The 12,976-nt window shown below is 27.6% G+C and overlaps 1 protein-coding gene across 1 annotated transcript in view; it reads left to right on the top strand.

The window, feature by feature from the left end:
* Positions 1-12,976, top strand: part of LOC139093809 (uncharacterized) — a gene marked incomplete at its 3' end in the record, with an annotated part of 88,043 nt that overhangs the window by 36,849 nt on the left and 38,218 nt on the right. Inside the window, exon 3 of the mRNA XM_070644649.1 lies at positions 8,289-8,401. Within this exon, the coding sequence (XP_070500750.1) occupies positions 8,289-8,401 (113 nt within the window). The remainder of the gene's footprint in view (positions 1-8,288; positions 8,402-12,976) is intronic.

Genomic DNA, 12,976 nt, shown 5'->3' with positions numbered 1-12,976 from the left:
CAAAAGTCCTAGTGTTATTGATCGAGGGACATTAGCGCATTTACAAATTTTTCATATAACGGTTTTTTGGGATTCAAATTTTCTAAATGACCGATAACCCAATAACTCGATGGAACTGAACTATTAAATCAATCCTGAGCTTTCTACGATGCCTAGTTTTCAAGATTTCGCGTTCCAGACGAACGAACGACCGAACAAACGAACAAAGTGATTTATTAAACAAGTTTCAAAGATGAGCTAAAAAGTTGAATTACTTTTTTGTCTCTTATAAACGAAAATTTATTGATATTCAGATGAATCAAGACTTTAAGTAAATTTATGATAGTGATTTTTAAGCTAAAATATTTTTAGAGTTTAAATTTTTATGAATTAACATTCATTATGTAAGCACATCCAATTTACTGAGACAAGAATTAAAACTTTTTAAATTTTTCAATCTCCTGTCATTTTAATAAGAAATTTTTCTTTAAATATTTGCTCGGTTTGTTTTTTTTTTATCATTTTTTAGGCTTCATTATCTTAAGTGTCCTACCTTTAAGCTATGCATAAAGATTTTCCAGAATTTTTCCTTCGTTTTGTTGACTTTATTCTTGAACTTGTAAATTTTGTTTTTATTAGATCTTTAGGATTGTAATTTTTCTGTCCCGATTCCATAGTGTGTAAAAAAGAAAAAAATAAGAATTTAAAGAAATGAAAGGACGTAGGTTGTGTTTACCTACGTTGTGATTACCAAAACAAAATTTAAATTAAATGGTTTAGATATTAATTATGATGATTTTGTTAATAATAATGGTTAAGATAAGCAAATAACTTAATAAATCTACTGAATATTATTTAACTTGTAAAATTTTGAACAAATTATAATAACGTTATAGTTGCAGATACACTGGAAACTTTTGCCTTTTCACAAGAAATATCCGTTTACAATTATCATAAAGCACATTATAATGATTCCACTACGAAGGCGATTTACGAAGCGATTTTAGTTCTTTAAAGATTTTTCTCGAGACACACCTTAACATTGTTATGTTTTGCGATTTCAAAAGAAGAATATAAAATTGTTTATGTGTGACTTTTAACAATGTGATGGAAGAGAAAAAAAAAAGAATTAATGAAAGCATATATTGCTTTCAATTGTTTCTCTCCATTACCAAAGATGATTTGCGCCAAAAATGTATTCGTATATTATGAAAAAATCTCTTGATATTTTTTCATCAGTATTCGTTCTTCTAAATGGTTCTAAATATTTTTTCATTTGTTTCTTTAAGTAATTTATATTCATAATTAATCAAAAATATTTTAATGGAATCATCTAAATGTACTTCGGACATTCATTAATGCTGAAAATTAGATGACAAGTTACTGACAAAATTTTATACAAGGGATAAGGAAAAATCATTGTGTGTGGATGTATGAAATAATGAAAAAAATTTTTATCGCCGTTATGCCTTACTCGACTCACGAATTATCAAGATATACTTCAATGAATGACCATTTAATTTCTTTGCTTCTTTCCTTCTTTTTCTTTATCATTATCGTTTTTCTTATTATTATCATCATTGTTGATTATTATAAAAATGAAATTACGTGTACATACGTGCAGGCATTTAGAATAAAAATAAAGGAATAAAAAAAGAGGAGGAGAAGGTGGCAAAAGACCATAATTTATTTCAAAAAAGAGAGATGGTAAACATAAAGAAAGAGAGGAAATTTCTATCCGCAGGTTATGAATACCCATCGCTCATTTTCAATTCTTTATCTCTCACTGATTGCGAAAAGAACTTATGAACGTTAAAAACTGAACAACATTTAATAATAATGTAAAGTTGAAAGGAACAAGGGCCAGCGAGAAGAAAGGAAAATAAAAATGATGAAAGAAGTGCGATGATGAACAAAAACCAACAATTGCTTAACGTTAGCTCGAAATGTTTCAGCTTTCCTTTTACATTTGATTACAGAATTTTGTCAAAATTAACCAAAATTGTTGAAGATCTCATTTTGTCTTTTTGAACTTATAGTATGTAAACTTTAAATAATTTTTAATTTGTTTAACTTTTTAAATATTCAAAATGAGTTTTAAGTTCGTATCAATAAGATCTCTTAATTTATTTTTCAAATTCATCATTGAAACGAAAAATTTCAACAAAAAAAAATCGAGCTGAACCTTGATAACACGATAACACGACCACAAAAGTCCTCGTGTTATTGATCGAAGGACTTAAGCGCATTTTTGTTCCAGCGATCAGTAATTGATTAATAAATCACTTTCTAACCCACAAAAAGAGATCCAGCCAGATCCAGATCACTTCTAGACCTAAAAAAACAAGATCCAGGTCACTTCCAAACCTGAAAAACAAAATCCAGTAAGATTTAGGTCAATTTCTGATCTGCAAAACAAGATCCAGTAGGTTTATCGAAAAAATTATTGTAACAAATAAATTTTTATTCTTATAACGGTTTTCTGAATTTTAAACTTTCTAACGGTTTTGCAAGTTTAAAATTTTTCCCGCAAAAAGTTGTTTACATTTTTTTTTAAAAAAAATGCGTTAAAACTAAGCAAAATACGTATAAGCATGCACTTACTGTGTTATTTACTAAAGTTGAGTGCTTTGTAAATTGCTACATGCAACATTTTCATAATTAAGTTCCTTATTTGTTCTTCGCTTATTCTACGAATATCAGGTGATGAGTTCATTTCACTACTGATGTTTGCGATAATTACGATTGCTTTTGAAATAACCAAAAATTTTAAGCGAAATAAGAAGAATATTATTCATGCATGACGCATACTTACTACCAACTTACTACAGCTCTTGAGTTATAGCTTCTGAAAATCGAAGAAGTAAAGGAAACTTTATTTTAATAGGTTTTTGATCATTTGCTTCATTTTTGTTGAACAATAAGAGTGAAGAAATGCATTTAAGCATTTTAACAAATTGCAAAAAATTCTTTACAGAAATTTCTGATTGTGTGTATTAGCAAACTTGCATAAATATTATGGAAATTTTGAGTAATCATACATCTGCTTTTGAACGTCATCGTATGCACAAATTTTTTTGTATTGGTTACTTTTGAAATCAAATTTGACCTTGAAATCATTTCAGTTTCATTGAAATCATTCTTTTTTCGCAAACTTGTTTTATCTACAATATTTATTTATTCATCTGTCTTGCCCTTATAAAGATCAATATCATGACATATGACAACTTTCTGCCAACCGTATTAGCTTGAAACAAGTTGAAATAACGAAACAGGCAACTGAGTGTCAATGGAAAATTATCAAAATATCGCGATCTAAATCAACTTTAAAACAAGTGTATTTCGTTTTGATTAGGATAAAGCTAAACATAATCTTTGTTTTTCATTGATTTATTAATCGAATTCAATATTGTTATATATGCCAGGATGTATCGACATTATTTCTAAAATAAAAAACATTTTAAAAATCACAAAATTTAGTAAACATTAAAAATTAGGGCGACCATCTAATTTAAGTAGTTCTTTGAATATTAAGGCTCAAAACAGTCCAAAAGAACCAAAGAAGTAAATGCCTTATTTTTTTTTTAAAGTTTCTCGAATTTAAAATAAAAACCTCTGACTACACTATTAAAAGTGCATTTTTTAAATCGGTTTCTTTTACTAAACAAATTTTGAAATTTTATCAACTATTGAAAAATTTTTAAAATCATTTCTTCAATCCTTTGGGAGTATTATATATTTATATTTGGACAATTTTCTACCTACTTTTGATGAATTTCCTTCCTACGTAGTGTAAATAAATAACAAAAGAATGGAGTGAGATCAATTTAAAATAAATAAAAGGAACACACTTAATATAAACCGAGCTAAAGTTCATCTTATCTCTCGAATCTCACATGAGAACATTCAATAAATTATATAAACACACATATACGAATGGAAATATACTTCCAAAAAAGTCTTATCATTGCGAGAAAAGAAAGAATGTATAGCGTGCGGCCTGCATGAAGAAAGGGAGAACAAACTTTTTTGTAAAAGATATCCTGGGTTATTGTGCTTGTACAATGTTCCATCTTGTACAAGCCAAAAGAAATATTTTTCATCGAATAAAGAAATCGCAAAACATATTAAATATGTGTGAGCAAAGATTCATGAATCGGACCATTAAATTTCAATTTGGAAGGAAGAAAAGTTTTTATTATAGTTTGACATCTAGCCATTTAAAAGGAAGAGCAGCAGAGAATCTCACAAGAGCGATTTTCCTCAACTCATAAATTTTGTAAAAGCTGAAATATGTGAGCAATACTCCTCCTTAATATCTTTATTGCTTTTCATATTTTTATAGACATCATACGTATTTCGAGTGTGGGCTTTTTATTTTGAACATTTTGTCATTTAGAGAATTTTAAAACTTTAATTGATCTTAAATTAGTATTTCAAACTCGTTAATAAATACATGAAATGACATCATTAAAAAGTAATAATTTTATAAATGCGCAATAACAGATTAAGTTCATAATTATTGTACTTGTAACAAACTCACAATTTTATACAATCATGCCATACATAGAAATGATATAAAAAAATCAAACAAAGAGAAAAGTAAAGTAAATGGTATGGAATTTAGAGTGTCCTTACATAAAGAAATAAATAACGATAAAAAATTTATACAGCAAAGTGACTGAGACAACACATGAAATTGATAAAAGAAAGGCCCAAATGAAAAATTATCTTTTCTGAAACAATTCTGAATTCGTGAAAATTGCTCAGAAAATTATTGACGTAAAGCGATCAATTTTATGGGGTTAATCATGGTTAATGAGTATTTTCCTGGTTTATAAAAAGTTGACTTCATTACAAATTTTTGAGACTAAATGATTTGCATAAAAAAGCATAAAAATTAATATAAACTTTAAATTTGGCCAAGAAATTACATTAAAAGTGTTGAAGTTGATAAGAGTTTCAAAAAATTATTTCTTATATGTATCATATATCAAAATTTTCCATTCAACATTTTTTTATTGTGAAATATTGTCATCAATTTCTTCATGTTTCATCGCTTGTGAATGAAAAATTTATTCCATCGTGAAAAAACATAAAGAAAAATTTCCTAAGTCTTTGCTTTCCTCTTCAATTTTCCTCTTCATTGTCCTTTTTATTACACTGACTATAAATAAAAAGTGAAAAATATACCAAAAAAGAATGAGGAATAATCAAATTTACACAAAATGTGTTACATAAAAAATGATAAGCAGTGGAAAATATGAAAATGAAATTTTTATTAAATTAAATAAATCTTGAATGTGAAATATCAGAAAGTAAAAGATGGGAGAATGTCACGGACAGCGGGACATTCAAAGTTTTCATTTATGAACGATGGAAAGGGATGATAATATGTAGATCTGATATTTCTGTGATCATAATAAAACTCCACTTAAAAAATATGTATTAAAAACAAACTCAAATTACATATCAGTAAGCAATAGAGCGATAATTAAGAAACATATGGAATACAGCAGTTAACAAAAAGCTTCAAAAATATGCTGACATTCCATATTTTCGTCTTGCCTTTTCATCTCACACATATGTATATTTTCTCATATTATGCAAAAAAATATACTCATATTGATATAAATACATACTACAATGTAGTTGCTTTTAGAAGCAATGATATTGCGGCAAGTATCATGTAATATCAAGAACATTATAAAGAAGAAGGAAAAGAAAGGCAAAATGATAGTAAAGTAGCTAATAAATTCTCAAGATTCAAGATATAAATGTCTCTCCACTTCGATGTGCTTCGCCTTTTTCTCTGTTCTATATGCCTTGTCTTGTAAAAGGAGACATGCTGCTGATTCCCTTAACATACATACGATTTCTGTGTGTGAAGCATTTCATTTCATTTCCTTACCGTTCATCGTCGTTTTTCTTCTTTCAAAATAAGCCTTAATGTACATAAATCAATCGAAATGAAATCGAGTAGATATTTCTTCGTGTGGCTTTCCTTTTTATTATTTCACTGTAAAGTAGCAGAACAGGAGAAAAAAGTATCCAACTTTTAATGCCTTTTTCGTCAACATATTAAGCAGGTTGTATCTACAGTGAGACAAACTATTTTTTGAAAGTAGAAGGAAATGTTGAAGATTGAAATTAAAAGAAATACTGAAATACAAAAATAAAAAAGAAGACAGAACTGTAAGAACTCACAATTTAAAATATGGTGACAATATTAAACTCATTATTCCAGTAACGAAATCAAAAACATGAAAATATTTTTGCTCATTGCTTCTCTTCTTTCTCAGTTAAACATGAAAAATGTGTAAAGCGCGGCAATAAAGAAAACATTTCTTTCTCTTATGTATTACTTGTTCATTTCTTGTGCTGTTTTACTGCTTGCTAAAGCTTCCTTTTATTATTTTTATTCGGAAGAAGTGAAAAGAATTTTTGTGTGTTTTTTCTTAATTTTAGGAAGAATGAAAAGTTTGTAACGATCAGCATTCACAAGATGAAATAATGTTTGGTATGGCAAGTTGAGCAAGTTTAAATTGAAATTGTAAATTATTGCTGTACATTTGATAGCGCATGAATTATTTCAACGAGGGCCTTAGTGTTTGTTGAACGTGTCGAAAATATTGGCGAAAATATAGTTATTGATCGATTTAATCTGCTTTGCTTAAAAAACTTCTATTGTATTTTAATGGATTTTAATTAATTTCTTATTCAAAATGCTTCATTAAAAAACTTTTTTATAGTTTATTTATTTATACTTTTTAATAAAGAATTGAATGTGTAACTGAAGAAATTTTTCTATCAAAAATTTGAAACGAGTTGAAAAAGGCTGATTGTAAAGCATAATAAATGAACGTCCCCCTATAATCATAGCAAAAACACTATTATTATAATTCTTCAGAAATTTTTATGAAAGCAAGCAAGTGAGCATACGAATAAGGAATAACTTTAACAACAACAAAAAAATTGTTTGCAAAGTTTTTCATTTTTTTTACAGTTTTAATCCCGAAAACACAAGAAGGAAAATATTTTCACTTGCATACCAAAATTGTTTGCACTTTCAGCAAAAAAGAAAAAAACAAGAAGTAGAGAAATTCTTTGAAGCAAAAAACTTTTCTTTTCTTAATTTCTTATGTTTCCAGAATGTAATAACGAGGAAGTTAGAGTGAGAGTAAGCATGAGAAGAGAAGAGCAAACAATAAACTTTAAAGTAAGAAAGAGTAAGATTTAACTTAAATCGCCTTTTTGGAAAGTTAAAGAGTTGAGGTGTGGTACTGAAAAGAAAATTAGGAAAAGGAAACAATTCGATGAGAAAAATTCGCTCAACGAGAGAACATTGAGCACAAAAGAAAAACTTTTTTAATTTCTTGATTGCTTTACAAAATAAAAGCATAAGAAATTCCCATTTTATTTTCAAGAAATAAAGAATAAATTTATGACTCCAAGACTGTTTTTCCTAATTCCATTGCAAATTTTGTATCTAAATACATACATACATATAACTGCTCTGGTTGATTAATTTAATAAATTTAAAATTTCTGAATAATTTTTAAAATGTTTAATGTTTTATATATCTCATTAAGATACATTTTAAAACAATTTATTAACATATTATGATTTTTGTTTCTCATTTCTTAAAAAGCCCTACTCACAAAGGAAAGGAAAAAGAAATATTAAAAAAGACTCGCAAAACAATAAAAAAGGCACGAAAACTTAACAAAATGAAGAAAATGCCTTTCTACTTTAAATGAAAAAATGTGTTAACTTACATTAATAAAAAATGATTTATAATTTAACGTCGGAAGCTTTATGCTTCTGCTTGCAACCGACACGAATGAGAAAAACAAGAGCCATAAGTACAAAATATAGTGTAAGGACGACGTGAATCTTCTTCCGTTAGGGACAATTGTTAATTATTCAACATTTTTTTGGGTCCTCTTTATAATTCTCTCATCCATTTAAAAATATCAACCTGGTTTCATGCATAAAAAATTTCATCACCATAATTTTTCACTTTTTTACAAGAATGAGTAGGCCAAAATATGATAGATTGGTGCATTTAAAATTTGATGCTGCTGGTGATGTTCATCGATAATAAAACAATGAGAGTAGTCTAAAAGTCACGTTTTTCTATCACTTAAAAGTTTTCTTAAAAGTTAAAGAGTGGAAAAAAATCATTCTTGAATCAAAGTCAAGACAAGAAAGACAAAACGTGACTTACATGACGAAAATTAAATACAAATAATTTTCTTATAATGAAATTTAAAACTAATTTTTGTCCTCTTATTTTCTCTTTACAGATTTTAGACGCTAGCTATCATAGCGGACCCTCATTACAGACATCAGCAATGATACTTTTATGCTCCGTATTGTTATTAATATTTATTTTTGTATCATCAATTCTCATATGGAAGTGAGTAGAAAAAAATTCATTTAATTTCATTAGCAAAAAACATTTCAGTCATCAAGCTATGAATCGTGCTGCCCCTTTTTAGGGTTTTAATACGAAAACATAAAAACATTCATCTCATATAAATCCCTTTCAAGTAATTTAAAACATTTAAAATGATCTTTTAGTTAAGCTCACTTAATGTGGATGGATCACATTAATTATCACAAATTATCTCCTAATAATCCTCACTGAGTTTATCACAATTTTGGAGGTTACTTGTGTCTTAAAATCAAATTAAATCTAAAAAATGCTTCTATTATGTTTGTTTTTTTTTTTTGTTTTATTTGACAAAATCCTCTAAATGTGCGAAACATTTTTTTTATTTTCTTTTTTGCTATAGCAACAATATTGTGATTTTGTAATTTATTTTCAACATTGAAATAAAATGATGATCCGCCTTTTAAATTCAACAAGGAAAATATCAAGAGACAAAAATAAAATATGAACTCAAGCAGAAAAATATTCGCGTAGACATTTTTAAGAAAATTAAAGATAGAAAAATTTCTGAGCAATTTTCTCCGACACATTGTTGTTAATTTCGTTTTGGCTTCGTTTTGATTTCAGACAAATTTTTTTTTTCGGTATCCCGCATTCCCGGGTTTGGAGAAGCTTCAAGATTTCATTTCATGTTAATCCAAAAATGTCAATTTTTAGGTCTGAGATTTTAAATAAATTAAGATTCACACGTTTAAACAACATGTTCAACCACAATTTTAGAAGTTGAAGTTAAACATACCGCTTTCACAGTATCAAATATCAAAAATTGATTTTGAATTGAGAATTGATTTTAAACTATTATTAAGAAAGACCAGAAATTAAATATGTTTGCATGTATTTTCTTAAATTTACTAAAGATTACTACCCGGGGAATCCTGAAAATTCTAATCCCGATCCCAAAAATCTATCAAGATTGGGATTTTGAAAAAGCATATTGTTGATGTCTTGACTTCGGCTTTGAAGAAACAAATCTTGGCAATTTTTTTGACATTAGGTTGCTTTAAGCTATTTTTTGTCTACTTAAAATGATTCTTTGAGCCCCAAACAGTATTACATTTGCACTGGAGTTTGGCCAAAAACAGCATTAATTCCGGGATAAATTTTTAAAAATACGTAATCTCGGGATTGTAATTTCTAAACGCAGATCAGCAGCCTTAAACAACCTACTTCAGACATAAACAAACATCCATATAGAACATCGGTATTATTCTCTTCAAAATTCTCCATAAAAATAATGTTGAAACACCTTCCTTAATGTTCTATGTCAGAAGAGCAATTGTTAGAAAATGCGCTTCAATCATCCATAACTAAAAACTTGAAACATCATTCGTTTAAAAAACAGTCAAGGGAAATTTACAAAAAAAAAGAAAAAATAATGTAAGAGACGAATCGAAAGACATTCACATAAAATCTTCATCTATCTCCTTCATTTTAAGTAAAATATGAAGTGACTTTGCTTCATCCACTGCTGTACTTTACAAAAAGAATATAGTAATTGTAAAAAATGAATGCTCGTTATGAAGATATCAAATGTTCATAACATGAATAGAGAGATAGAGGAAGCAGAAAAATATATATGAAAATAGAAAAAATGCATTTTCAAATTGAAATTGACAGCCGGAAAATTGTGTGGCTCGCTTGTCTCATTTTTCCCATTTATTCTTCTCTTCTCTATGCACTTACGTTGATTGCATAGATTAACATTGTCATGATGACTCATGTCATGACGGAAGGAATAAGAGAGAATGAGAGCTTTGGTTAAAAGAGACATATGGCAAATGGCAGGTCACCCATTATACTGTAAATATATTTAATATGAACATCGAGAAACAATATTGTTAATTAAACGTCGCTCGAAAGCTTACTTAAGGCAATCTAAAGTTTCAACTTTTTTTTCGTTACCATAAAAAGAGAAAAGGAAAAACTTTCACATTCTGGTTTTGTTACATACACAAAATTCAGACACAAAAATTTACATGCAAAACATGGAACAATAAACATATGAGACAGTCATTAATTGTTAAAACACAAAATGAATGATGAATCAATAAATAAGATTGCCAATGTATGAATTTGTTTTCTATCATTGAAGTTTTTATATATTTCCATGTACTTTTTAATAACAAAGAAAATGAAGTTCTAATGGTATACTATATTTTAGCACTAAAAACATAAAGTATCTAATACATATTTAAATATGATCATTTTTTTTGTAAGACAGATTTTTATTTCTATACTGTTATCATTACATCAATTGTTGTTTCTTGTTCAAAAGAAGAGCTATCAATGAAGTTAAAGGAAGAAGATATAGGTTAAAAAATGAACGATGTGTATGAAGAACGTGATCAGAATATGCGGAAAATATTGTGATAAAAATCATTCAAGAAACCTTTAGTTAAACTAACAAATTCTTAAGAAAAAACTTTGGATGATTTCAACTTTAGTATCATCATCATAATCATCATTTTCGATAATACTTCAAGGAAGGATGAAAAAAGTTTTATCGACAATAAAAATTGCTGAATAGTTGAATTTCATTGAAAGTGAGAAAAATGGCAAGTGCACGATACCGAGAGAGCACACTTTAATTAAATTTCTATATAAACTCATATATACATTCCAATTGAACGAATCAGATTGCTTTCATATTTGATTTTTATCTTTATTGAATAGCGTATTGAGCCAACACATTTTTTTTCATTCCTTCTGCACGAAATGAATTCAGGAAATTGGCTTAAAAGCGAATTCTCTACTGTTAAACGTGATGCTACTTTTCTAACTACTATTGAATACTAAATTTTTTGTGGGAAATAATAAAGGCAAGCGAGCATAGAACGAGAAGAGACATATATATATATATATAGAATGAGAAGTAAAGTGGCCGTTTCATCGCTGATAATTGTGATTATATGGCCCATTGAACTCTTAATGAGCGCTTCTTAATTAAATGAAATCTCGTGGAAATCTTTTTTTTTTTATTTGTTTCATTTTCTCTCTTTTTAAATTCGCTTTTACTCATGATTTTTATCATATTCAGTATTTACATTCTAAACGTTTGGCTCTTATTCCCGTAAACATTGTTAATGATGATTCTTGATTTTGAAAGCTAGTTTTTTCCAACAAAAATAAAACATTTTTAAAAGTTGTGATAGGGTTTAATGTTTTAAATATTTTTTTAATAACATTTAGTATCAGAAATCTCAATAGTTCTATATCAAAATAATTCTCCGTCAAATATAAAGTGAAAAAATTATTTTGGTTATCAGATTAGTAGTAATAAATCCTTGATTTATAAATTTCAGACAGATACATATATTGCTCAATACAAAAAGCTACAGTTCAATTTTAGTCAAAACAAGAATTTGCAGTTACATCCAGGATCAGCATAGATATTTAAACAGCATAGATTAGTATTTGAGATATTTGATATTATTTTAAATACGTTAATCGGACATAAAAAAGCAAACATACGTAACTTCAAATGAGGAATAATAAAATATTGAAGGAATGTGTTTCTTTTTATTTTTTCAACAGATTCAAAAAATTTGAGATAAATCAGATTTTTATATAAACCGTATGAAAATCAAATGATCGTTATGAAAAATTAAAAATCCCATAAAATAAATTAATTTTATATGTTTTACATTTTTATTTTCGTTTCGTTTATTTAATTGCAATTCAGCCGCATCAACGATGAACATTTTTAAAACAGAATAAAATTTCCTCAGAGTTTTGTAAAAAAAAAAAATTCTTTCTCTGATGTGGTATTGCATCTAGCCTCAAAACAGAAAAACAATTTTTTTATTTCATTTTCCAACTGATCCGAAAAAAATTTATCTGTATACACAGAATAAAAATAGATGAAAGAAATTTAATTTAAAACTTCCGACAGCAGAAAATTTTATTTGATTCTTCTGCAATATATCCTACTTTGCTGAATTTTTTTCCTTTCTTCTTCATCATCTCCTTTTTTATGCACTTATATCATATATAACAAAAAACACATTTTTGAGAATGAAAATTGAATAAACTGCTGAAAAATTGCCACAGAGAAAAAAAAACTTTAATGCCACATACAATTTTGATAAACTGAGTGAAAGAAAAAGTTTTCAATGAAAAAAAAAGTTTTCAACACACAGTGAAGTGAATTGAATAAAGTCAGCAACAGTAGTAGCTATACTATAAACTAGCTTCTAATATAATGGAGAAGTATCAGAATTCAAAAAATCACAAGTACCGCATATACATACGACAGTCAGTATGTGAAATGTCAATGAAAAAAAAAATAAAGTTATCGTAAGTACATTTTACATCTACATAGCTATATATTGTCGGTTGCAAAAGAAAAAAGAAAATAAAGAAAAATTTGAAATCTGATCCTTTCTAATGATGTCAAGAGTCAAGATACGAAGAAATAATAAGAACTATTCAAAAAATCCTTTTAATCTTAAATCAGAATAGGAGAATTTTTGGTTGACGAAGGAAAACACAAAAAAACCAAGGCGAACTCAAGTGAAAAACTTTTTTCTTCTCGTTCTC

Source organism: Chironomus tepperi, unplaced genomic scaffold, assembly GCF_022539635.2.
Source record: "Chironomus tepperi strain 1889 unplaced genomic scaffold, CSIRO-AGI_Ctep_v1 contig_338, whole genome shotgun sequence".
Lineage (NCBI taxonomy): Eukaryota > Metazoa > Arthropoda > Insecta > Diptera > Chironomidae > Chironomus > Chironomus tepperi.
Note: the sequence above shows the minus strand (reverse complement) of the source record. Positions and strands in the feature narration are given on the sequence as shown.